General features: G+C 32.5%; 8 protein-coding genes across 8 annotated transcripts; 2 read left to right on the forward strand and 6 right to left on the reverse strand.

The window, feature by feature from the left end:
* Positions 1–867: 867 nt before the first annotated feature.
* Positions 868–4,642, reverse strand: LOC116779355 (cuticle protein LPCP-23-like). Its single transcript, XM_032673611.2, has 4 exons — positions 4,605–4,642; positions 3,895–4,487; positions 1,700–1,763; positions 868–1,580 (listed from the first exon to the last, which is right to left on the reverse strand). Exons 1-4 carry the CDS (start codon positions 4,614–4,616, stop codon positions 975–977), a joined length of 1,275 nt encoding a protein of 424 aa, XP_032529502.2. The 5' UTR covers positions 4,617–4,642; the 3' UTR covers positions 868–974.
* A 3,287-nt stretch (positions 4,643–7,929) lies between these two features.
* LOC116765265 (larval/pupal rigid cuticle protein 66-like) lies at positions 7,930–8,740 on the reverse strand. Its single transcript, XM_032654695.2, has 2 exons — positions 8,605–8,740; positions 7,930–8,481 (listed from the first exon to the last, which is right to left on the reverse strand). The coding sequence occupies exons 1-2, from the start codon at positions 8,614–8,616 to the stop codon at positions 7,981–7,983; spliced, it is 513 nt and encodes a 170-aa protein (XP_032510586.1). The 5' UTR covers positions 8,617–8,740; the 3' UTR covers positions 7,930–7,980.
* Positions 8,741–11,812: 3,072 nt separating this feature from the next.
* LOC116779555 (larval/pupal rigid cuticle protein 66-like) lies at positions 11,813–12,414 on the reverse strand. Its single transcript, XM_032673906.2, has 2 exons — positions 12,403–12,414; positions 11,813–12,301 (listed from the first exon to the last, which is right to left on the reverse strand). Exons 1-2 carry the CDS (start codon positions 12,412–12,414, stop codon positions 11,843–11,845), a joined length of 471 nt encoding a protein of 156 aa, XP_032529797.2. The 3' UTR covers positions 11,813–11,842.
* A 1,245-nt stretch (positions 12,415–13,659) lies between these two features.
* Positions 13,660–14,313, forward strand: LOC116779547 (larval/pupal rigid cuticle protein 66-like). Its single transcript, XM_032673896.2, has 2 exons — positions 13,660–13,690; positions 13,801–14,313. Exons 1-2 carry the CDS (start codon positions 13,679–13,681, stop codon positions 14,257–14,259), a joined length of 471 nt encoding a protein of 156 aa, XP_032529787.2. The 5' UTR covers positions 13,660–13,678; the 3' UTR covers positions 14,260–14,313.
* Positions 14,314–17,270: 2,957 nt separating this feature from the next.
* On the forward strand, positions 17,271–18,089 carry LOC116779358 (larval/pupal rigid cuticle protein 66-like). Its single transcript, XM_032673615.2, has 2 exons — positions 17,271–17,359; positions 17,483–18,089. The coding sequence occupies exons 1-2, from the start codon at positions 17,348–17,350 to the stop codon at positions 17,981–17,983; spliced, it is 513 nt and encodes a 170-aa protein (XP_032529506.2). The 5' UTR covers positions 17,271–17,347; the 3' UTR covers positions 17,984–18,089.
* Positions 18,090–19,917: 1,828 nt separating this feature from the next.
* On the reverse strand, positions 19,918–20,694 carry LOC116779550 (larval/pupal rigid cuticle protein 66-like). The gene is made up of 2 exons (XM_032673900.2): positions 20,652–20,694; positions 19,918–20,529 (listed from the first exon to the last, which is right to left on the reverse strand). Exons 1-2 carry the CDS (start codon positions 20,661–20,663, stop codon positions 20,029–20,031), a joined length of 513 nt encoding a protein of 170 aa, XP_032529791.2. The 5' UTR covers positions 20,664–20,694; the 3' UTR covers positions 19,918–20,028.
* Positions 20,695–22,759: 2,065 nt separating this feature from the next.
* Positions 22,760–23,740, reverse strand: LOC116779549 (larval/pupal rigid cuticle protein 66-like). The gene is made up of 2 exons (XM_032673899.2): positions 23,584–23,740; positions 22,760–23,445 (listed from the first exon to the last, which is right to left on the reverse strand). The coding sequence occupies exons 1-2, from the start codon at positions 23,593–23,595 to the stop codon at positions 22,867–22,869; spliced, it is 591 nt and encodes a 196-aa protein (XP_032529790.1). The 5' UTR covers positions 23,596–23,740; the 3' UTR covers positions 22,760–22,866.
* A 1,057-nt stretch (positions 23,741–24,797) lies between these two features.
* Positions 24,798–25,969, reverse strand: LOC116779553 (cuticle protein 8-like). Its single transcript, XM_032673904.2, has 2 exons — positions 25,862–25,969; positions 24,798–25,760 (listed from the first exon to the last, which is right to left on the reverse strand). Exons 1-2 carry the CDS (start codon positions 25,871–25,873, stop codon positions 25,266–25,268), a joined length of 507 nt encoding a protein of 168 aa, XP_032529795.2. The 5' UTR covers positions 25,874–25,969; the 3' UTR covers positions 24,798–25,265.
* Positions 25,970–26,223: the final 254 nt, after the last annotated feature.

Consider the following 26,223-nt stretch of genomic DNA (forward strand, 5'->3'; position numbering starts at 1 on the left):
CACATGTTGTTCATTATATAGTCATATATACGTAATAATAATAAAATTATTACGTAAATTGTTATACCTCGAAGAACTAAACCATTTCCTTTTACAATTTAACGTCCACGTCTTTGTTCTACTCGTACTATATGTTTTGTTTTTATTTATTATTCAATATCAATGACTTCGCCAATACATTGGTTTACTTAAAATCCAAATGATATTATTAAAATTAAACAACCATTTTTACATTTAATTAAAATTGATACGTTTAGAAGGCCGTCGAAGGTCTAGGTGGTCGTTCTAACAAGGTCATTTGGCACCAATGGACGCGTGGACGATTGCAATGTTTCTTAGAAACTACACTTATATTGTACAACAAAAGTTCATTATACAACGATTTATCGTCGTACGTTCTCAAAAGTATTAAAACAAGAAGTTACATGTAAAGAGTGTTAAATAAATCATATAGCATTGAATAGTAATTACAAGATTTGAGATAATTCAATTTACGAGCATTGCGAGCACATTTTGTATGATCTTCAATGATGTAAAGGTATCACAGTATGTGTATATATATGTTGAAATGCTGAATGGTGTTATAATAATTATCAAAATGGCGCACTTTATCACAGCCTTACAGGCGCTAGGAGGTATTTCAATACTACAATGTTTCTAAAGAATTGTAAGTAACACAGTTCTTCTGTTTGATATGGTTTAATTTGGTTAGTAAAAGCTATGAAGCATATACGAAAGGAAAACTATTACGTGGTTAAGGATACGACATTCACAATATATATAACTAACAATGTAACATTCAGATTACGAGACCTTCAAAGTAAGTTAATAAAGACCATATCGGAATTTCTAAAAGAATAAAACATGTAGAAGTAAAGAGCTTTTATTCGCTAACAGCACTTACACTCCACAATCATAACCATCGTCATAATTATTAATTACGTAGGTACATAAATAAATTCCTATATCAATATTTAGTAGTGTCCGAGACCATAAGCGCCATATGCTAAACCATGAGCGAGTGGGCCGGCGAGGGCCCCATGGGACAAAACAGCACCGTGAGCCAAGGGGGCAGCGTAGGCTAGGGGAGCTGCTACAGCAGCATGGGCAAGAGGCGCAGCGTGAGCGACAATTCCTCCATGGGATACAGAGGTGGAGTAGGCGGAGTGTGACACGGAGGGTCCGGCAGCATAGGCTACAGGGGCGGCGTGGGCAGCCAGCGCCAAGGGAGCAGCATGGACAAGAGAGGATGCGTGAGCAATTGGAGCAGCAACAACAGCAGCGTGTGCGACGGGTGCTGCAACAACTGCTGGAGCGGCGTGGGCGACGAGAGCTGGGTCCTTGCGTACAATGGCATTAAATCCTGAATGGGCGTCAGCAGCATAGTCTACAGTCCGCCGAGTACCGTCAGATTCCAGTAAGGAGTACTGTCCGACAACATTGTCACCCACCCGAGTCTCGTGTTGACTCTTTACATCTCCGGTGTGGGGGTCAGATACACCGTACGAGAAGCTGTTGTAGTCTGCCCCATGGATAGCACTACTGTGTGCTACTGCTACCAGCAGAGAGAAAAGAGCGACCTGTAAGAAGAATGTATCGGATAATTAAAATATAGTACCAACATTTCAGTCTCCAGTATAAAAGAAGAATCACGTTTAGATATAGTAGAATAAATATTTAAAAGAAAATCTTTTGTTACCTTTGAGAACATTGTGGTATTGTTGTGTCTAATAAATGACTGATAACCTCTAAATGGTATCGGCCTTTATATAGTGCGATGGTTTTGATGTAGGAACTTGTGAAAGATTGGTGAATGTTGACCTACGTTATGAGGAAATACATTCTCTGTATAACTATAATTTTTTTAATATTGCATAATTAAGGTAAAAAAAATAAAAATTAAATAATATTCTATTTGAATCAGATTTTTGTTTATTAAGTATAAATATGTTTGTTGTAAAAATTTAGTTCATCAATATTTCGATCTTGATTATATTAAAAAGAAATAAAGTACATTTACTGGAAGAGTGACGCTGTGAAAACTAATTTATATATTGTCAACGTTTAAGACTAAGTTAATTTTCTATTTATTTTATTGAATATTCACAATAAGTTATTTTCCTGACGACGAGGATAATTCATAACTTTGTAAAGGGGACGGCGGTAGTTTGATGACATAAGAATAACAATAAGGATTTAACAATCAAACAAATTATGTTCAAATTCAATGAAAAGTTAAAAAATAATATGTGATACGTTAACTGTCACAAAATTGTTTTTGTTAAAATATATTAATGATTTACAAAATTTTGAATGTATTATACGCATTCATTATAATGTTCATTTTTGTCATGAGCATATAATTATATTGACTAATGTAACGTTTTTTTTTATTTTTATCTCTTCTTTTAGGTAAAACGGAATTTCGTTTTTAAGGAACAAGATTATTATTGTAAAAGAATAATAAGTTAGTGCTCCCAAATCGAACACATATTAATTGTTATTTAAAAAATATTCTTTTATGGATCGTAAATCATGTAAATATATCGGAAAAAACGTCTAAAGATCCATTATATCGTGTGGTGATAATGAATGAATAGTACATCACAATGTCATATAAAAGTAGTAATTATTGAATAAAAAAAATCTGCAATAAACTAAGTTTAAACGACCTAAAATGAGGCTTGCTCTAATAAATAGCATTCGACTTTTATAAGATTATAATTGGGTGTAAGAAGAAAAATAATAATATGGCTCTAGGTTTCCTAACTGTATTCGTAAATATAAAAGTAGAGACTAATAAGAAGAAGTGTCGAAGTAATTACATAAACACCATAATTAATGCTCCAGAAATAAAATTGTCTCTTTAGTTCTCATTTCTTTCATATTTTTTTTCTCTTCTCTTTTAGTTCTTAGTTTTTTCACTAACGATGTTAATTTACACTCAACTTTTTATTTAATTAATAAGAAAAGGGTAAATACATGTTTTTAAACACATTTATTTATGCCATACAAATAGTTTATATTAAAAGTTTGATATCTAATGTCTTAAAAATCCTTAACTAGCAACCACGTTTATAAGGTTCTTGCCACAGAATAATTCCGACCAGTTATTAAAATTTCCGAATTTAATGTTTTATTAAAACTCACGTATTATTATAACCTTATTTAAAAATCTTAAGGTGGTAAAGCGTAGCTGTGGGCAAGTTACAGTTTGAACATGGGCTGGCTATAGGGGGGAAGTACCACCCTCACACAGAAGATCGCGTGAAGTAATAATGGCTGCGCTTCGTCCAATAAGCAAGAGAGCTGGTTGCTCTTTCCTTGTTCCCCCCACCCTTTCCTGTCATTTCCTTATTCCCAACCCTCCTCCTTCCTCAACAACCAAGGTCGGTAACGCATCCGCAACGTCTTTTATGTTGCGGATGTCAAGTAGGCTGTCTACTCGTTTTCCACCTTTCTCATAAAAAAAAATTGGTCGCCTATCTTAGGTAACACATAATAAACTAAAACCAAATATTGGGGTTCGTGATAACAATAAACAATAGACTACTCTTTCCCCCGATTGACTTGTTTTGATTGGAGTCATGTACGGATTGTTATGCATAAATTCCTATTTTTTGGGTTGATATTAAAAGGAATCTAAAACTATTCTATACTCTATGATAGCATCAGACGTTAGTGATGTTGAATGACTTACCAAGACTTCATAGGCGGTAGTACTGCATTATGATGCATATATTAATATTTTTTAGGTTTTAATATACAATAAAAATTGATATATATATACAAGAAAAAGTTTATATTTGTTCACAGTAGTAACATTCACATTTCATAATCATTATAATTAATTATTTAGTTACATAAATAAATTCCTATATCGATATTTAGTAGTGTCCAAGACCATGAACGCCATATGCTAAACCATGGACTAGGGGACCGGCGAGGGCACCATGGGACAAAACAGCACCGTGAGCCAAGGGAGCAGCGTAGGCAAGGGGAGCGGCAATTGGAGCATGGGCAATAGGAGCAGAAACGACTCCTCCGTGAGCTACGGAGGTGGAGTAGGCGGAGTGTGACACGGAGGGTCCGGCAGCATAGGCTACAGGGGCGGCGTGGGCAGCCAGCGCCAAGGGAGCAGCATGGACAAGAGAGGATGCGTGAGCAACTGGAGCAGCAACAACAGCAGCGTGTGCGACGGGTGCTGCAACGACTGCTGGAGCGGCGTGGGCGACGAGAGCTGGGTCCTTGCGTACAATGGCATTAAATCCTGAATGGGCGTCAGCAGCATAGTCTACAGTCCGCCGAGTACCATCAGATTCCAGTAAGGAGTACTGTCCGACAACATTGTCACCCACCCGAGTCTCGTGTTGACTCTTTACATCTCCGGTGTGGGGGTCAGATACACCGTACGAGAAGCTGTTGTAGTCAGCCCCATGGATAGCACTACTGTGTGCTACTGCTACCAGCAGAGACAAAATGGCGACCTGTAAGAAGAACGTATCGGATAATTTAAATAAAGTACCAACATTATAGTCTCTAGTATAAAAGAAGAGACCTTTAGAGATGATAGAATAAATTTTTAAAAGAAAATCTCTTGTTACCTTTGAGAACATTGTGGTATTGTTGTGTCTAATAAATGACTGATAACCTCTAAATGGTATCGGCCTTTATATAGTGCGATAGTTTTGATGTAGGAACTTGTGAAAGATTGGTGAATGTTGACCTACGTTATGAGGAAATACATTCGTTATATAATTACATGATTAAAGTTGTGATCAATGTAAACATTGAATTATTTTTAATTTATAAATGGGATACGTAAATCAGATTCTGTGTCATGATGGCGTACAAACAGGTTTGTTGTTATATTTTCGGTTATGAAAAGTACTTAATAGTTTCATCAAATAATAATCGTTTTATATTAATAATTTAGTACTATTTTCTCATTTTGATTAATTTTCTTTTTCATCTCCATTAAATTAAATATTGACAAAGAAAGGTTTCCATTTATAAATCATAGAGAACACCCAATGTTTTTAGATTATTATTATAGATGGTTGGGTTACAGTAACTAAAATATAAATTAAATTTGAAATAGTAAAAAAATTCTTTTAAACTGGAACAACGTTCTACGGAAAACGAGAAAATTCTAAATATTTACCATCACAACTGTTCAAATAGAAAAAATTGAAATTGTACAATATTGTTTCTTGAGTTGAGTTGAGTTAATTTACGTTAATTTATGTGTTTTTTTTACAGATCTCAGAGAAACAAAGTCCCTAAATAAGAGAATAAATGAACACTTCATTTCTTTTCTAACTTTAGATAGTTACTCTTATGTGAAATATGTTCGATGATTCCAGTATGTTACAATGATGATTCATGGCATAATAAATCCATTTTTAAATAGTACGATATAGAAGAAAGCCATTCCATAAAATATTTTTGTATGTCAAAAAAAAGTACTAAACTAAAATTTTTTTAATAAAGTTATAAAACAAGCATTAAATGTACAAAATTGTAGTCTTGATATTAATGTTTTTCCATGACCACGTTGTTTATTATGCACTAGCTGTGCCCGCGACTTTGTTCGCGTAGAAAAAGTACCTTAATACAAAATTTCTTCATACAAGTTCAGGGTGTGTACGTGAACGCACTGTAAGTAAGAACGATCTAATCGTGTTTTGCCAACCATTGATAAGGCCTAAGAAAAACGGGCGTAAGTATGGTGGTAATTCGTATGTACCTATAAGTATTTTTTTAGTTTTCGGGATTATTACAGCTTGACCCGGTAGGTAGCGCTGCTATTGGTGTGAAAGTTGTTAAACGACTGGGCTGATTTGATTGAAATTTTATCTATATAAGTAGCAGAGTTTTGTTTTAGTTCTAAATGCTATTACTATTAGACCCGGTAGGTAACACTGTTGTCGGCATAGTGTCAAAATATAAATTTGTTTACTTCGCTGTGGTGTATACCTGTCTATCGATTTTTAATTCCTGTTAAATACAATTTAAAATTTGCATCTTTTGTAAAATTTTAACTGCTTTGTATATGATTTAATTATCTTATATAATTATCTTGTATATGTATGTAATTAGCTTTCGGGATGATTACAACTGATTCCGGTAGGTGGCGCTGCCATTGGTATAAAAACTTTTAAACCACTGGGCCGATTGGATTGAATTTTCCCTCGAAAATTAGTACATTAAAAAAATACTACATGTCATTATTAAACCATTTAAGTGTTCAATGCAAGTTAATTTACATAAGTTTGCTTCAAAGTAGTTTAAAATTATTCCCGTGGGAATGAGGCATTTTTCCGCGGTAAAAGGTACCCTAAATGTTGCATCGGGTGATCAGCAACCCCCTTTTAAAATTTGATTGAAATCCGTCCAGTAGTTTGAAGTTGTAAGTGTACAACAGACAGACATACAGACAAAAATTTCAAAAATCATATTTTTGGCACATGTTTCTTCTAGGAATACCCCTATAGGGATTTATCCTCATTTATTTTCAATGTACAGAATTGACCCCGTGAACGATTTTATTATATGTATAGATTAGTAACTTCACCAGTAAGATAAATTTTTTGTCCATCACCATAAAGTGTTACTTAGCTTGTTTATGTGGTCTTCTTAACTGACACATCAGAACCATTGTAAAGAGAAGTAGCGTATGAGTTTTTAGAAGGAGGATTTAATACCGTTTCGTATGATAAGAGTTCTCCGATTTCTTTTTTGAAACTTTTTTTTTGTGAGATTAATGAACTGGTAATATGACATTACTGAAAATGCTTTTAATTAACCATAATTATGTGAGAAAAATTTATGCTTTAAATAAAATATGAGGATATCTTACTGACATGTAGGTATGTCAAATAATTGAAGGACTTTCTGTCTTATATTTTCGAATTTTTGCTTATAATTAGTGCCATTATTTTAATATTTAATGGTAGATAATAAATATACATATATTTACATATATAAGATATATTATGTACATATATGCATGGATACTAAACCTCTTATTTCTATTTTATTTACTCATGTAAATTAAAATACTCGATGTTTGTAATCAAAACTAAAATTAGATTCCATAATTAAAAACTGGTCGCTACAAATTCTTATGAAAATGTGAGGTGTAAAAGTTGTTTTTTTTTTAATTTGCACATGTCAAGATCGAATTGATTATGCCAAACTAAATTTGGAAGAGATTATTAAAGGTAAGATTAAACAATTGTACCATGGAACATACATTATAAAAACATATAAGTTTATTGTTTCATTTAATAAAAAAAAAATAATACTCAAAGTCATAAGGATGTGTAGTTATAGCAATAGTCGCTTTACATAATTATTCACCATGAAGTTTTAATGTGTTAAGGGAAAGTATTTTTTTTAAATAATTTTTTCATAATGAGAAACAATTTTTTAATCCCAAAAGTTTACTGAAGGCCTAGTCTAAAATGTACTTATTATTTTATTAATTAAAATAATAAATACATAATAACAGATTATCAGGTTATTAAAATTACGATTAACATTTAGTAGATACATTTTTAAACTAACCTATTTATACTACCGAAAAAAATTAACACTATATTTTAATCCAACATTCGCAAAGATAGTGATTACGAGAAAGTAATCTAAAGTAAATTGAAACTTCAATTTCAATTCATTAAAACACAATATAAACATAAAAGTAACATAATATTTTTTGGTAAATCTCAGAACTTGATACAATGAAGGTTACTTTTAAAAATATTTAAAAAAAATTGTTTAAAAATGTATAAAGGTAAAAGTATTATCTATTAACAAGTTTAAAATCACATTTTGATATGACTCTTATGTGAAAATTAGGGATTTAAATAAAATCTGCTCTTTTATTCGAACCTTTCTAAAAAAAAATTAAGAATAAAAAACAAAAATATTAAAAGTCATTTATTAAAAACAATCACAGCATTTTGTCTTTAGTGTTTACCATCCTAACCGAGCAGCATATCCGAGTCCGTATGCGCCGTACGCTCCATAAGGAAGAGACCGAGCAAGAGGAGCAGCGATAGCACCGTGGACAAGAGGAGCGGCGTATGAGTTGTAGGCAAGAGGAGAGGATACGGCTCCATAGGATAAGGGGGAGGCGTAGTAGGCAGATCTGGCAATAGGCGCAACGAAACTAGCGGCAACAGGAGCGGCGTGTGCGACGACAGCGGGGGCAGCGTGAGCGATCAGAGCAGGGTCCTTGCGTACAACAGCGTTGAATCCTGAGTGTGCGTCAGCAGCGTAGTCCACAGTCCGGCGACTGCCGTCAGATTCCAGCAAGGAGTACTGTCCGACCACGTTGTCACCCACACGGGTCTCGTGCTGACTCTTCACATCCCCGGTGTAAGGGTCCGAAACTCCGTACGAGAAGCTGTTGTAATTGGCACCGTGGATGGCGCTGCTGTGTGCTACTGCTACCAGTAGAGCGAAGACTGCAACCTGAAAATTAATAATAAATAAAATAAAATAGTTTGTTATTCATAAAAACGAATTACTTAATAAATGAACAAAAAATAATTCTTTTCTATTCTATCAGAATAAAGCACATTCTGGTAAACTCACCTTGGAGAACATATTGTATTGTTTGAGGTCTGTTTAGTAACTGATGTCTTCACAGAATCCACGATCTTTATATAGTACTATTTTTTGAAGTCTGCGTATGACGTGTTATAATATTTAGTACAGGAACTTTTGGAACAATTACGCGAGCCGACGTTCACTAGGAAGTAGCATAAATATACACACTTGTTTATATTCATATTCGCTTTCGTATTAAATAGTGAATGATGTTTAATTATTTCATATGTTAAAACTATATTTAACAAGGTCCCAGCCCCGGCTTCGCACAGGCTCTTTACAAAATAATAAATAAAATAGCCTATTTCATTTTGAGGATTATTAAACTTATATTATGATAACTTTTAAATAATACGCCCGATTTAAATGATTGAAAAGTTAATTTACCGATACTGATGTAGGCTTGAAAACGAAGTAATTTATTTTAATAAGACTTAATACCGTTTTTATGTAAATAGCTTTCCAATAAATTCTTTAGGAATGCCAATTTTTGAAAGTTGTGAAATTAATATAGTATGTTATCCTTAAGGTATAAGACTTATGCCACCGCGGACTTTTGCCACATATATTATTTTATTGTATCTCAAACACTTCAGGCAGCGTTTTCGTTAAAAGCTCCAGACGGCTCATGTCTTCCCGACATCTTCAAAAAATATCGTTAATGTACACCCAAGTAAATATAAAAACTTAACAAATTATATACTAAAACCTTCCTCGAGAATCACGCTATCGAGTGGTGATAGCTGTTTGATAATCGGTGCAGTAGTTTTTCCGTTTATCGCGAACAGACAGATAGACAGACCCGGCGAGGGACTTTGTTTTATAATATGTATATATTGATTATTAAAATATAATTGAAAATATATTCTTGCTTTATTTAATACATGAACCTCAAGTTCCTATCTTACCCGAGATTTACACTCGCACACCCGGGATTTACAAACGATTCCAGTCTCAATACACTCGTAATAAGAACGGTATTTTACACTCTCGAGCAACTTTTTAAACTGTCACCTTGTGCTTCGCCTCGTGCCTCGTCTCGCGACTCGTACGCGAGTGTAAATCCTTGGTTAAAATATGAAAAAGGGAGGGAGGTTATAACATTTGATCCTTTTGATTTGAAACTATTTAAAATGTTAATTACAATGGGTTTGAGTTCTCTTTTTATTTTATAGTTGAAACCAAATCACTAGGAATAAGGCGTTTTTGAATAAAACAGCATTATCACATACCTATAACTAATCTCTATGGTTTAAAAATAGATATATTCATTTCACATGTTATGATATTCTATATTATAATATATATTATTATTTTTAAATTCAAGAATATATATAATTGTATTTAAATAGGAGAGAGGTGGCGTGTTAGGATTTTTAATATACAGTAAGGAATTACAATAAGAAAGAGCATGTAATGTTGTTGGACTTGTGTTTTAAATTATATTCGGAATGCAATTAAAATTTACATTTTGTGGTTGCGAAGGATGCAAGAAAAATCCATGAAGCTCATAAATACTAGCAGAAATACAATTAAGACTTAAAAATATTTATTTTTTAAAGTTAGAGATTGTCTTCGGACTGATTATATGTAAAATCCTTTTCCAAATCAAACCTATGGTGCAAGGCATGTGGAGTCGTATACACTTTCCCATTCTAAACAATGGCTCATTGACAGCATTTGGTACTTATCACCATTGTGACACTATAAAGATATGCCTCGGCTATGTTTGTATAACAAAGCTTCAATGTGTACCGAAATAGTACACCAATTTGGTCATTACAAACCATTTCAATGAAAATAATTTGTTTTTCATTTGAAAGTTCATCATATTTTATAACGTAGACACAAATGGTTATCTTTACTTTACTTAAAAATTAGACGTTGTAGTGTTTTTTTCAAGTAATATTTAAATTACCTGGTTACAAGACGATTAATCTACGTTTTCCTATAAATTACGAATATTAAGCTTTGTAATAAAAAAAATGTGAAAACTATAAACCAGTATTTTTATTTTGTATATTATCAAAGGATTTTAGGCAATAAAAATTTGAACATATGATGAAAGTTGGATATATATTGTCATATTTTGTAACATTATAATAAAATGAATAAGATCTCATAATGTTTGGTACTTATTATCGTACTACTAACAATAGAATTCTCAAGTTACGTGGAAAAAATATTTTAATATTTATATTCTTCGGGTCATATAATACATAAAACTTTTTCTTTCAGGTATTAAAATTTAATTAAATTTATTTTTATTATTAGATTACCATATATTATTATTTATACAAAAAATGTATTAGGTCTGGTAATTGTTAAAGTTGTTTATATGTTAAGGGATAAAACAAGTAAAAGGCTATAAATTGTTACGTAGCGTAAAAGTAAAACCAGATAATTTTTTTGTTGGTTGGTTGGTTGGTTGTTTTAAATGTGGCCTTTGTCCATGCAAAGACGTGCACAGTATACTCTGCCAGTGTCGTGTTGATGGAGGACACACCGGATAAATATTTAACACTCAAAAGTATCCAAGAAATTTGAGAGTGACTAAATACAAAGATGACTGATAATATTATAATATTAAATAAAATCCAAGGAGGCTACAGTTAAATAAAACTAAACAAGTCAAATTATCCCCTCTTTAGTTTTCCATGTTTGCAGTTCTTGTATGTAATATAGATAGATTAGAAAAAAGTAATCCACTAGTGCAATGCCAAGGCAAAAAAATATTCTGTATTTCCTTAGAACGGGAAAAACTAAAAATATTTCGATTTTTAAGACATGATTCTGTAACCTGAACTATCAAAAACGATCAGAAGTGGATCGTTAAATAAAAATTAAAACGTAGAATATTCTTTCTATTTTTATTACCGACTTTGTTACAGGTGTTGCGTTACTTGGTAATATCTTAGTTGTCGGTTCGAACGGTATTGTCGAGCTTAGTGAGTTAGTATTTATTTTGAATAAAAGAATAAATTCTAAACAAAACGTCTTTATCCAATTAAGAACCAGGAATTAAGTAAAGTGCATTTTTTGAATATATAAAGGTAGGTACGGTAAATCAATTACGATTAAGACGTGGCACTGTTACTATATCCAAAATAGCATTTTTCTGTTTTCACGGTAAGATACAGGAGAGTTGTGAAAAACAAAAAGAAAATTATTTTCTCATATAAGGCATATATTAAGTTCTATTACAGTGTTGAGTTTGTAGTTTTTACCATCCTAACCGAGCACCATAGCCGAGTCCGTAAGCGCCATAGGCTCCGTAAGGGATATAACGGGCAAGAGGAGCGGCGTATGAGTTATAGGCAGCTCCGTACGATAAAGGAGAGGCGTAGTAGGCAGCTCTGGCGACAGGAGCAACGAAATTAGCGGCAATAGGAGCGGTGTGTGCGACGACAGCGGGGGCAGCGTGAGCGATTAGAGCGGGGTCCTTGCGTACAACAGCGTTGAATCCTGAGTGTGCGTCAGCAGCGTAGTCCACAGTCCGGCGAGTGCCGTCAGATTCCAGCAAGGAGTACTGTCCGACCACGTTGTCACCTACACGAGTCTCGTGCTGACTCTTCACATCTCCTGTGTAAGGGTCCGAAACTCCATATGAGAAGCTGTTGTAATTGGCACCGTTGATGGCGCTGCTGTGTGCTACTGCTACTAGTAGCAGGAAGACTATTATCTATAATTTGAATAAATATTATTATTATTATTATAAAAATGCGTCACTTCTCAAAAAACAAGAATTAAAAATTCCTAATACAAAAACAAATACACTCTTACCTTTGAGAACATGTTTTCTAGTTTACAGTAAAGCGACTGATGGCTGAGTTGAATTTATATTCTTTATATAGGATTCTTTTCTATATGATTGTATATTAATGAAAAAAAAAACATATTACAAGCTGTAAGAGAAAAAATTACTGGTTTTGTACACCCAATTATTTTTTAACTCAATTCAAAAACAATCTATTTTAAGAAAGACATTTACCTGCGTATTCCAAAAACACAATGTCTTAAAATAAATTATTATAGTTTATAATTACAGTGTAACCATTAAAATTCAAGATTGTTTTTAGATGTATATTTGTTTATTGTTCGTTAGATTTTGTTTGCAACCATATATAAATTCAATTACTAATTTAATAGCACTAAAAGTGCATTGTGCTAATATAACTTATGGTTCCTTGGGAAACCAACGTCACTAACAAACTCACTGAGAATAAATTTCATTCGTCATGATTTTTGACGCGGTAGAAGTGAGAGCGAGGTGTATAACAGTTAAAACTCTCTACAACCTACTAAAAGATTTGGGCCTGTCCAGACCTAACATCAATTCATTCTTAGAACGCACTTCAAAGGCAGCCCTAGTAGGTTTGTTTCAAATTTGGTTAAATAGAGAGAGGAGCATTTACGGTGGAGGTGAGTGTTTAACGTGCTTTTGAAAGGGGCCTCTTAAATCCTCACCTGGATCTTAAGTCCCAGGCACTGTTAAAATTCCTCTACCTGCAACGCTTTCTACCCGGCACACGCACGCTGTGTTCGTGGAATGCTATGAAGTTTTGTATCTTTATTTTAGAAAAGAAAATTTTTAAATTTAAAAAATATTGTATATATCAATAAGCTTTTTTGCAAGGTCCTTTTACAAAAGCAGACTAAGTACAAGCACCAGTAAGTTTACTGCAAGTTACTATGTTTTTTTACTGTTGTGCAATATTATTAACAATTTTATTTAAGCAGAATACTATTATTTTTGGAATTTATTCTCCCATTCAGAATTGTGTTAGAAGACATTATTAAAAAAAAATAAGAATAAATCTGTCATACAGCAAGTTTTAAAAGATAAAAATAGGACGATTTCGATAACATTCAAAATACGACACGTACGAGTATTGCCGGTAATCACTTTCATTGATTTTACTTCCTGTTTTTTATGACAACATTTTTTGTTTGTGTAAATTCCTAAAGAATATGCATAAACGAGCTTAAAATAACAAACACTATATAAAGACTATTATCTTATTTATGTCATCAGTTGTTACACAGATACCAGTACGCCATGTTCTCAAAGGTAAATTTATATTATACTGGAATCATTAATATCATATTTTTAACTTATTAAAATTGTTAAGTCTTACATTGTTTACATGCGTTGTTATAAAAATGCGTCTTATATTCTAGATCACAGTCTTTGCTCTGCTAGTAGCAGTAGCACACAGCAGCGCCATCAACAGTGCCAATTACAACAGCTTCTCATACGGAGTTTCGGACCCTTACACCGGAGATGTGAAGAGTCAGCACGAGACTCGTGTGGGTGACAACGTGGTCGGACAGTACTCCTTGCTGGAATCTGACGGCAGTCGTCGGACTGTGGACTACGCTGCTGACGCACACTCAGGATTTAACGCTGTTGTACGCAAGGAGCCTGCTCTGATCGCTCACGCTGCCCCAGCTGTCGTCGCACATGCCGCTCCTGTAGCCGCTAGTTTCGTTGCTCCTGTTGCAAGAGCTGCCTACTACGCCTCTCCCTTATACTACGGAGCTGCCTATAACTCATACGCCGCTCCACTTGCCCGTTATGTCCCTTACGGAGCCTATGGCGCTTACGGACTCGGCTATGGTGCTCGGTTAGGATGGTAAAAACTAGAAATTAACTGCTGTAAATGTACTTAATATATGGTTTATATCACAAAATTATTTAGTTTTTCTTGTAATCATTTTTATATATGTATTATAAGACAAACACAAAGATATGATGCTGTGGATGATATAACTGCTACCTTTAGTGAATTTCCTTTTGTTGTGTTTTTAAAGCTTCATTCCAGTTCGTTAGTTTAGCTATGTTTAATTTTATTTTTTTTTCTTGCCCAAAAGATAAACAAAAGGCAGACTTAATGCTAAAGGCATTCTGTTCATCATATCTGTCAAACTTAAGGGATATAAAAGTGTACGAAGCAATTAAGTGGTAAAGAGAAGATAAATTTAAAGTCTAAACTGAATATAACTTGCTCCTCCTTAATACATAGTCTTATTTAATGTCTAATATAGATACAGATATAAGGAGAAATAAATAAAAACAAAAAATAAATAAGATAATGTTTGTTATCTTAAAAAGTTTTGCATGGTTTAAACAAAATATTTAAGTTCTCTTGAAGATCTTTGTGATGAGAAAAAATATAATAAGTTCTAGTAACCGTGAGAAAATTCGAGAGAAAATCAGTACGATCTTCGGCAACGGACAGTCAACCGTTTAAACTGAGAATATTATAGAGATATATTAAGTTTCTATTTCCGAAGGCCAAAAATGAAGCGAATACAAAAGTTAAAAGTCGATCCAACTTATTTAGCTTATTTTATGAAGTATTGTAACAACATTGTTCAGAATAAATAATCAATAGGTATAAAAAATGCTCCTGTCGATATAAAATCTTAAGAGATCCTGTGACATAGGTGCACACTTCATCAATATGAATATCGCAAGTGAGTGAAATGTCAGTAAAAGAATAGAGATTCTTAACTGACATATAAGACATCGATATATTATGTTCATTAATTCATTCGTTCGTTCATTCATGTCACCAGTTTATTGAACTGTTGTTGGCTTGCAATGAATTTGTAGTCAGTGTTATATTTTAAAATGCATTTTAAAAACAAATAAATCAAACATTCACTTAACATTACAGAACAAGTGAACTAAAAAAAATGAGTCCGTTTCTCACAAAAGCAAGAAAATAAATTTTGCAATAGAGTTATATTTTGAAGTTATGATGTCTAACGGACTTTTAACTAGTTTTCCTATGATCACGATTACTGCCAAGAAGTGAAGCGGAGATAAAAATGGAAGTAGAAATAAATATGTTAGCGGAGATAAAAATGTAACAAATGCATATAAAACGAAATCAATAAATATATAAATGAAAACAAATCAATAAATATATGCTTAATGAATGTATTTTTTATTAATTACTGATCGTATCTGGTTGTTAAAATTTGTTTCATTTAAGGAGTGCAGAAAACATCTCTCATCCCATCTTTCTATTTGTGGATTACTTTCTTAAATAAATATATTGTGATATAATGCATCATTTACATAAAATCTACAAGAAAAAAATAGGCGACTTAATGCATATAATATTACACCATAGTTTATTTATACGTCATTTATATCATAAATAATTATAAAATTGTCATATTCGTATTTAATTCCCCTCATATTTTTTTCTTCCTGACCTGTGTATTACATATTGGATATTAGTAAGAGATTACATATTATATAATTTCACTAAATATTTTCGAATTTAAATGTCTTTTATTTCTATGTTTTTGAATTTTATTACATAAAGCTTACGTATTTAAAAGACAATGGGAATATTTTTTTTTAGTAATGTAATTAAATTTTATATTAGTAGTATTCAGATCTTTAAGCAAAATGACTGATTGTAACTCTGAGTATAAAACTTTAAATAAATCATCGAGTAAATTGCAAATTTAATTAATGATGGATCGATATATATCTAGTTTATATTTTTTATACGTAGATATTTCTTATTAGAATAATTATTACCCATAAAAAATATATTTATCTATCATAACAGACTAGAGTTTACTCTTTGTTAATCCTCCGCTGATATGCAAAATACCAAAAACTCATTTTATATCGATGACATATATTTAAATAGTTTAAACACCAGGTTACTGCTAAATTATACGATGAAACTTTCATATATATAATTTTCTTCACAAAGATAACAATATCAGCATTATTTTCATTTGCTGATTAATAAAATGTTGTTTCTCAAAAAGTAAAGCTGCCGTTTGTACAAATCCTTGTTTCAAATTGTTGATGAAAAATAGTTTTGTCCACTTCTAATAAGTTAATTTAATGTTACAATGATAGTTGGTCATCCAAAATAAAACCGTAACCAATTGTTTCTATCATAATTTATATAATGTTGATTTTACTCTGAACAAAATTTGATAAAAAAAATATATTTCGTAAAAATAAAAGGAAATTACTATTCTGTGCACCTTACAGCTGACAAACTTTTGAGAAATAATCAAAATAGACTTTCCATCGTACTACTCTCTTTGTTATTATATATTTTTTTGATAAATTAAATAATTTTAACGTCCTTGAAAATATAATGATAATAGAATCAATAATAACAAAATTCTCCAAAACGTTTCATCTTTATTTTTAGCCGTTATATACTTTTACACCTAATTAGAGGTAGATAAGTTGTCTCAAATTTTGAAGTTAAACAACAGTTTTTATCACAAAATAAAATCTAACAATTGTTACCTTATATTTATAAAAATAAATTAAAATAATTTATAAAGATGTCTTTGATTAAGTCAGAGAATAACAACTTCTAATTAAAATAAATCACCCTTCACATTATAATTATGAAAGCGTATATGAATAAAAACAAGTGTGTCTATTTACGCTACTTCCTAGTAAACGTCAGCTCGAGTAATTCTTTTAAAAGTTCCTGTACAAAATAGTAAAGAAAATGTCAAATTTGAGGCGAAAGCAAAGTTATCTATAAATTAATAACATATGTATATTTATGTTACTTCCTAGTGAACGTCGGCTCGCGTAATTGTTCCAAAAGTTCCTGTTCTACATATTATAACACGTCATACGCAGACTTCAAAAATAGTACTATATAAACATCGTGGATTCTGAGGAGACATCAGTTACTAAAAAGACCTCAAACAATACAATATGTTCTCCAAGGTAAGTTTACCAGAATATCTTTTATTCTGGTAGAATATAAAATATTTATTTTTGTTAATTTATTAAACAACTCGTTTCTATGAATTACAAACTATTTTATTTTTATTTATTATTAATTTTCAGGTTGCAGTCTTCGCTCTGCTGGTAGCAGCAGCACACAGCAGCGCCATCAACGGTGCCAATTACAACAGCTTCTCGTACGGAGTTTCGGACCTTTACACCGGAGATGTGAAGAGTCAGCACGAGACTCGTGTGGGTGACAACGTGGTTGGACAGTACTCCTTGCTGGAATCTGACGGCAGTCGTCGGACTGTGGACTACGCTGCTGACGCACACTCAGGATTCAACGCTGTTGTACGCAAGGACCCTGCCCTGATCGCTCACGCTGCCCCCGCTGTCGTCGCACACGCCGCTCCTGTTGCCGCTAGTTTCGTTGCGCCTATTGCAAGATCTGCCTACTACGCCTCCCCCTTATCCTATGGAGCCGTATCCTCTCCTCTTGCCTACAACTCATACGCCGCTCCTCTCGTCCACGGTGCTATCGCTGCTCCTCTTGCTCGGTCTCTTCCTTATGGAGCGTACGGTGCTTACGGACTCGGATATGCTGCTCGGTTAGGATGGTGAACACTTAAGACAAAATGCTGTAATTGTATTAAAAGAAAATAGTTTAACGTTGAAATTTTCTTATAAATATTAAAAATTTTCAAAATAAAGTTATAAAAATATCGAATATATGACTTTTAACGAAATTAATTCCTTGTAAGAAATTGCTTATAATAACATTTTTTGTATTGGTTATAGTTTGTATAATATATTTTTTTAATTTAATTTAAATTCAATTAATTATTGTAGAGATTTTTTTTTAATATTTAAAAATGGAATTCGCACTCTTGTGATAGCTTATTACTTAACTGTTCAAGGAAACAGAATATTATGTAGAGTAGAAGAAGCTTGCCGGAGTTGTTAGATATTGCGACGATGAAGTCTGGAACACATAACCTTGTATTGTGTTTGTTATGTTCTTAAAAGCCGTATTTAAAAGCAAAATTCACATTTTGTATTTATATCTGGATATTTTGTATATCATAAAAGGAAGATTTAAAAGATGATATTTTTAAAATTTAATATTTTTCGATATTTTCCATTCAAGTTCTTTAGATGCAAAAAAGAATCGTCATATGCAATTGGTTTATAGAATGATACTTTGTTTTCCTACTTAATTTTCATCGCCCTAAAGAAATCAAGCGTTTTATCCCTGGGTAACGGTTATAAATGAAAGTAAAGTTTTCGGATACTATTCGGTTTTTTGCTACATAATCCCGACGTCACGGTTCTTTAACACCAACCATGATCGTGGGCAGATATGATGACTTTCATCTTAAATAATCTGAAAACCTTAATTGTATATAAATGAGTACACACGGAACTCTTCATAACATAACCATGTGTTTGGACAACAAACTATAAAAAGGTCTAACGATACAATATAAGTAGTTATTGAAACAAATTATTATACCACCGTAGATAGAGAATTGATTACAAGCAAACGACTGCTACGTCATTGGCAGAAGGTAACAACTGCTTCCCTTGTTAAATGAGTACTGATTTTTTATATTTGTACGTGAGAATTCAATTTACATCCCATAAAAGTGAGGTACTTAAGTATTTTGTATTTTAACCTAAAACACATAGAAATATACAATATTTAGTACCTATAAATTTGTATATTTTAAATTTTATTAAAATAATTAGAGTGGCAAATATATTTATGTTATAATTATTAAGTTTATTTTTAATTATTATACTTAATATCAATCATATTCTCGTTGCACAAAACATTTCTGCATTTTGTTTTAATTGCTCTCTATTTTATCTTTAAAACTGTCTTTTCATGTGTTTTTCTGTTACCAACACACTATACACATATACTATTTTTGCTTTATTAGAGTATAATAAGTGTTCAATCTACCCACTTTTATATAAATAATAATAAAAATATATAAACCAATGTCTTTAATTTGAAAAAAAAAAAGTATTCTTCTCTCAATAAAATAATTAAAATATGATTTTAATCAGATACAACCAATGACACAAATAGCAAGACAGGGCGAAAATAAATATAACACTGGAAACACATATTAAAATAAACGTCTTGTATCGACAATCCTATTTATTAAAACAACTGGTGCAACATTTCAAATCAGTTTAAAATCATTTCTATTAATTCATATTTCTGTTATAATTGTCCAATATCTCCTCAGCTTTTCATACTATTAGATATCACTTTTTTTTTTTGGAGTCCATGTAATATAAGATCTTTACAATCGTCAACGAAATAAAATTTATTTATTATTTGTTCTTTGCATTACAGGAATACATAGATGTAAATTTTCGTAAATCATTCAATAACTATAACAGCAGCAATCCAGTAAAACTGTTTAACATGCAGGTGATAAAATATACCTATGACTATCTAAACTCTTACTATCCCCGAATTCTTATATTTTTGTAATTATCGGTATTATGGTACAAAAGGAAGGATTTTCAAATCACACTCATTTTTATTTTCATATTTGTTTATTTTGATAATTTTCTTAAATTATTCTAGTCAATTACCATATTAAGTTATATTTTTTTTTAGTACAATCACAGCGTTTTGTCTTTAGTGTTTACCATCCTAAGCGAGCAGCATATCCGAGTCCGTAAGCACCGTAAGCTCCATAAGGGAGTGACCGGGCAAGAGGAGCAGCGATAGCACCGTGGACGAGAGGAGCGGCGTATGAGTTGTAGGCAAGAGGAGAGGATACGGCTCCATAGGATAAGGGGGAGGCGTAGTAGGCAGATCTGGCAATAGGCGCAACGAAACCAGCGGCAACAGGAGTGGCATGTGCGACGACAGCGGGAGCAGCGTGAGCGATCAGAGCAGGGTCCTTGCGTACAACAGCGTTGAATCCTGAGTGTGCGTCAGCAGCGTAGTCCACAGTCCGACGACTGCCGTCAGATTCCAGCAAGGAGTACTGTCCGACCACGTTGTCACCCACACGAGTCTCGTGCTGACTCTTCACATCCCCGGTGTAAGGGTCCGAAACTCCGTATGAGAAGCTGTTGTAATTGGCACCGTGGATGGCGCTGCTGTGTGCTACTGCTACCAGTAGAGCGAAGACTGCAATCTAAACATTAATAATAAATAAAATAAAATAGTTTGTAATTCATAAAAACGAGTTGCTTAATAAATAAACAAAAATAAATATTTTATATTCTACCAGAATAAAACATATTCTGGTAAACTTACCTTGGAGAACATATTGTATTGTTTGAGGTCTGTTTAGTAACTGATGTCTTCACAGAATCCACGATCTTTATATAGTACTATTTTTTGAAGTCTGCGTATGACGTGTTATAATATTTAGTGCAAGAACTTTTGAAGTAATTACGCGAGCCGACGTTCACTAGGAAGTAGCATAAATATACATATGTTAAGTATATATAAATAATTTCGTTTTCGCCTCAAATTTAACATGTTATTTTTTCAATAATATAACATTATCAAACATTTATTAGTTGTTACTGCTTTCTATTTCAGGAACAGCTATCTATTAAATATCATATACACATTACTTATACGCCCATAACAAGAAGCCCATAACCAAATTTCGTAAATTTATCATTGACTAAAATCCCTTACGAAATTTATAGAATAAAAACATATTATGTATATTTTCACTCAGTATATCTTTTTTCATTTCTAAAATTATATATTTTTCAACATAATTAAAATAATGATAATACCTATTTTTTATTAAAAGTATATAAAATTAATTATTAATTTTTACATTACCGACACAACAACAAATATAAAAAAGTTAAAACGAATAAAAAACTTTCAAATAGACAATCTGATTATATGACATTGTTTTAAATGCAGCTGATTTATGGAAGAGAAAATGTTAAATAAGTTCAATCGCAATATAATAAGGATTACATTAATTACCACTATTCCATTTTTAAAATGTCATACCATAAACAAATTTGAGTTCATATAAAGTGAATCAAGAGACATGTTATTGTGCATTTAATCAATATGACTAAAAAGTATACATAAAGGAATATTTTCTCTAATTAAATTATCATAATAGTAGCAATATTTCACTTAAACTCTACCATAAATTGTTATGTGTCGTGATGGGAAATTTTTGATTCCGTATTTATCCGTTTTGACTTTAAATTACTGGCTGTCATTGCCATTAATTTAAAAAATAGTTTTCTACTAAATACATGAGATTGTTAATATTATACCTTAATTAAAATTGCAATGTATTAAATTTTCGTCTGTCTGTTTGTTCGCGTTATTTTATGGAATAACTGAACTGAATTGATTGGAATTCCACTATCACGTGGGTAAAATATAAATATTATTACTCTTTCAATGAAGGTTCACTTTAAAAAAACCTCTGTTCGAAAAGCAATTGTACCAAGGTAGTTCTATGCTCACCAAGTCAGGATCCAATTAAAGGATCTTCGAGAAACAGAAAAAACTTCACAATCATTGGAATTAAATCCGGAGAGAACCGATGGTTAAAATAAAATAATAACTTGTTAATATTACAGAATTAGCAAAGATTAATACGTTGATAATAGCGAATAAATATGTCTTTGGTAAACTGGGGGTGAAACAAAAAATAAATGAATTTGTTTAGTATACAAACAATACATGCCTATAGCATTTAAGTTTTCTACAGAATCTAAACCAGAGACTTTAAAAATAAACATACTGCAGAAAAATCTCAAAGAATAATATTATCTTAATAATTTTTGTTTGCAATTTTTAAATGACAAATGATAAAGACTACAAAAAGATATAAATATCAGACAAAGTAGGATTTACATTTTACATAAATAGATGTAGTTGATTAACTGAATCTTTTATAAAGGTGAAACTAAATAAATCTATTAATATAGTCCACTTTACAAAACTTTTAAGCTTTCGTGACCTATTGCTAAATGTCTTCGTCAGCAACCCTGTTGTTGTGCGGAACCATCATTTAGGTTATTAGATTTTTTTGGTATTGGAAATATATATTTTGTTTAAATTTATTTATTTATAGTGCAAAAATCAAACTTAACAGTAAATTAAAGTAAATGCTTGACTATCTTTTACACGATTTTGTTATTATGATAATAAATTATAAGTTAAATTTCTTTTGAAAAGTTTGTTGCTTAATCAAAGAGGTGAGTGTTTACTTTTAAAATAACTTTAAATATTTTTAAATTTTTGTTTTAAACTTTAAGTATTAACTTTATATAATTTAAACTTTAAGTATTACATATTTTGCTTCTGTTATAAAAAAAAGTTATATAAACACAATTAGTTTAATTATAGGATGATAAAAACAATAAACATACTCGTAAAAAGTTTTTATTTGATCACAGCATTTACATTCATCAATCATAACCATCGTCATAATTATTAATTACGTAGGTACATAAATAAATTCCTATATCGATATTTAGTAGTGTCCGAGACCATGAGCGCCATATGCTAAACCATGAGCGAGGGGACCGGCGAGGGCTCCGTGGGCCCAGGCACCACCATGAGCCAAAGGAGCAGCGTAGGCAAGGGGAGCGGCAATTGCAGCATGGGCAATAGGAGCAGAGACGACTCCTCCGTGAGCTACGGAGGTGGAGTAGGCGGAGTGTGACACGGAGGGACCAGCAGCATAAGCAACAGGAGCAGCGTGGGCAGCCAGCGCTAGAGGAGCAGCATGGGCAATTGGAGCTGCAATGGCTGCGTGTGCAATAGGTGCAGCAACGACTGCTGGGGCTGGGTGGGCAACGAGAGCTGGGTCCTTGCGTACAATGGCGTTGAATCCTGAATGGGCATCAGCAGCGTAGTCAACGGTACGTCGGCTTCCATCAGATTCCAGCAGTGAGTACTGTCCAACTACATTATCGCCCACGCGAGTTTCATGTTGACTCTTTACATCTCCGGTGTGGGGATCGGCAACACCATATGAAAAGCTGGAGTAGTCGGCGCCATGGATAGCGCTGCCTTGTGCAGCCGCCACCAAGAGAGCAAGAGCGAAGAACTGTTAACAAATTATTAATCAATTTAATATATAGTGATATAAAAGTCTCGAAAGTACGGCTTGAATATTAAGTATAACGAATAATGATCAAATGGGGTTCGAGTTCATTGATTTAGAAATACTTTAATATTATTTTACCTTAGCTGCCATTTCAAAACGTTTGGTTTTAGTGCACAGTGAACTGCGAATGATAAGTCCTGGTCACAATAAGGCTTTTATACCAAGTCCTGTACAATCATTCGGCGCTATTAGGAGGAAATAAATGACAAGTATGGCTTCTAGGTCACGCAAAGTGAATGTTTTTCAGAGTTCAATTTCGTTAGTGAACACTAAACAATTATTGCCTATGCGGAACTTGGCCGACGAGATTGTTGCCGGACCACGCCACCAGACAAGTACTTTAGTTAGTTATAAATATATTCCACAGAGGAAACAGATCTAAGTTATAATTATTGACCGTAACAGTATCCGTTTCTAAACAATTGACCTTCATCCAATTGTTAATTTTAAAAGTGTTTATGTTAATTTCTATGTTTTGAGTAACTGTTTAAAATAATTATTATGTTGCGTAATTTCAATATTATATATAAAATAAAATGTTTGGCGCATTTTGGCGCACTAATAAAGACTGCAATTTAACAATGTACATCTTCTGGATTTTTCGGAATTTTTTTCGGAATTTTCAATTTCTGCCATACTTTAAAACCTTATGTTTTATAAGGATGAGGTAATTCGTCTGTTTTTAAAGTCATTTATAACTTAGAGAAAAGACTGAAACAGATTTATTTAATACGTATTAAAATCAACTATTATGTACCTTCGCAGCCGTATTCTTAAGAATATATAAATATTAATTATACATACGTTTACTACTATACAAATTCACAGTGTAAGAACCTGGTAAGATGCAATTGAGCTTTTTATATAATTTGATATGGATCCAGTTTTTTGAATCTTGTTGTTATAATGAACTATCCCGGAAATATCGAAAAGTCAAGAACGTATAAGCAACGTAGTCGTAAAATTTTTTTTGTTCGTTTAATGTATTAATTCTACGCTCAAGCGTCTTTTATAATAGATGTTTAGTTTTAACTGGAAGTCTAGAATTTAAAAAGTGGACAAAAACCCACAATACCTATGTATAAATTGAATTCATATATCTAAAAGTGAGTTTGTGTTATGAAGACATTCGTTTTAGATAGCGGAAATTTTATACACCATTTATTAAAAATATATATATATATATATATTGCAAATATGTTTTTTTGCCATTTTGGTAAAAAAATAGTTGGAATAAATTAAAGATGTTGTTTAATTGCAAAATATTTATTATACATATTATATAACTAGCACATCATAATTGAATTTTCTGTAACAGTAACCAGTGTCGAACATTCAAATCTCAATTATAACAATATAACAAGGTTATTGAGGCTTGAACTAATGCATGGCATTGGATATACGTAATGATTTTCTCGTCTTACCTTTCGTAAGACAAAAGTGGCCTATTAATAAAATTCAGTGGGCATTCCGCTACATTTCAACCTATATAACGTGTAATATCACGATCAAAGGGAGATGACAAAAAACCGATAAGGCGATGGTTCGTGCCAACGCTGACAAGCACTATTCGGTTGGATAAACACATTAAATATATTAGATAGCAAATTACGTATCAGTACAGAAGACTTTAGTAGCACTAACAAGCAGAGTAACTAAATAGTTGTGCCCATATGCAAAAAACGTAAAAATAAATTATTTATATAACATGCAAATACAAACAATTCGTTACCGGTCTAAGCGTAAAGTGTAGTGTTGTATTAGTTCCACGGATGACCTTTAGAATATGATGGGTGGATGACCGAATTTCTTATAATAGTTGCAGGTACTGGTGTAGCGCTAACACTGTCGGGCCATCCCTGGGTGTTGTAGGAAGCGGTGCTGGCTGTGCTATGTTGCATTTCTTGGGGCTTGCTGGTCGTTCTTGTGGCTTCATCTTGTACGTACTGCCTATTGGATTCCTGTTTTACGTTTTCGGCTTGATTATTAACAGTCGCAAGGAAGCCAATATTATCGTTAGCGGTATAGTCTACCGTTCTTTTGATACCATCAGGCTGTACTAAAGAGTACTGTCCAATGACAATGTCTCCACGCCTACTTTCGTGTTGACTTTTAATGTCGCCGGTTTGAGCATCGTTTACATCGTAAGCGAAACTGTAGTTGGGTTCAGGGTAGTGTCCAAAGAGTATCGGTACGGGAGCAGGATGCAAAAACATACACTGAGCAGTCATTAAGACGGCGAATAGGAAAGCCAGCTAAAAAAAAGTTATTATGCAATATACATTAACTTTATAAAAAAATGATTTTATTTCAAGAAAAATCTAAATTTTATAAATGTGTTCCATTTAAATTTTACCTGAGATTTCATGATGAATGTTTTTTTAGTTGTTGTTGGTTGCTTGTTGCACTGAAGGCAAGTGTAATTAGAAAATAATTACTTCGAAATTTATATACGAAGAAATGAAAAATAATACACATTGCACAATAAGTATTCGATATCCGAGCTGCCGAGTATTCGTTACGTATTCGATTATAGAATCCACAAGAAATTTAATATTCAAAGTTTTATGAAATAACTTAAGTTTTGCCGAGTATCTGACGGATTATCGGATTGTCATATTCCATTATAATTTAAATATGTAACCGCTCTTACCAAATTATGCAACAAGTCTCGCTTAATTTGGTGCTGTTGTAACCCTGAACTTGTTAATAATCACC

Source organism: Danaus plexippus, chromosome 2, assembly GCF_018135715.1.
Source record: "Danaus plexippus chromosome 2, MEX_DaPlex, whole genome shotgun sequence".
Classification (NCBI taxonomy): domain Eukaryota; kingdom Metazoa; phylum Arthropoda; class Insecta; order Lepidoptera; family Nymphalidae; genus Danaus; species Danaus plexippus.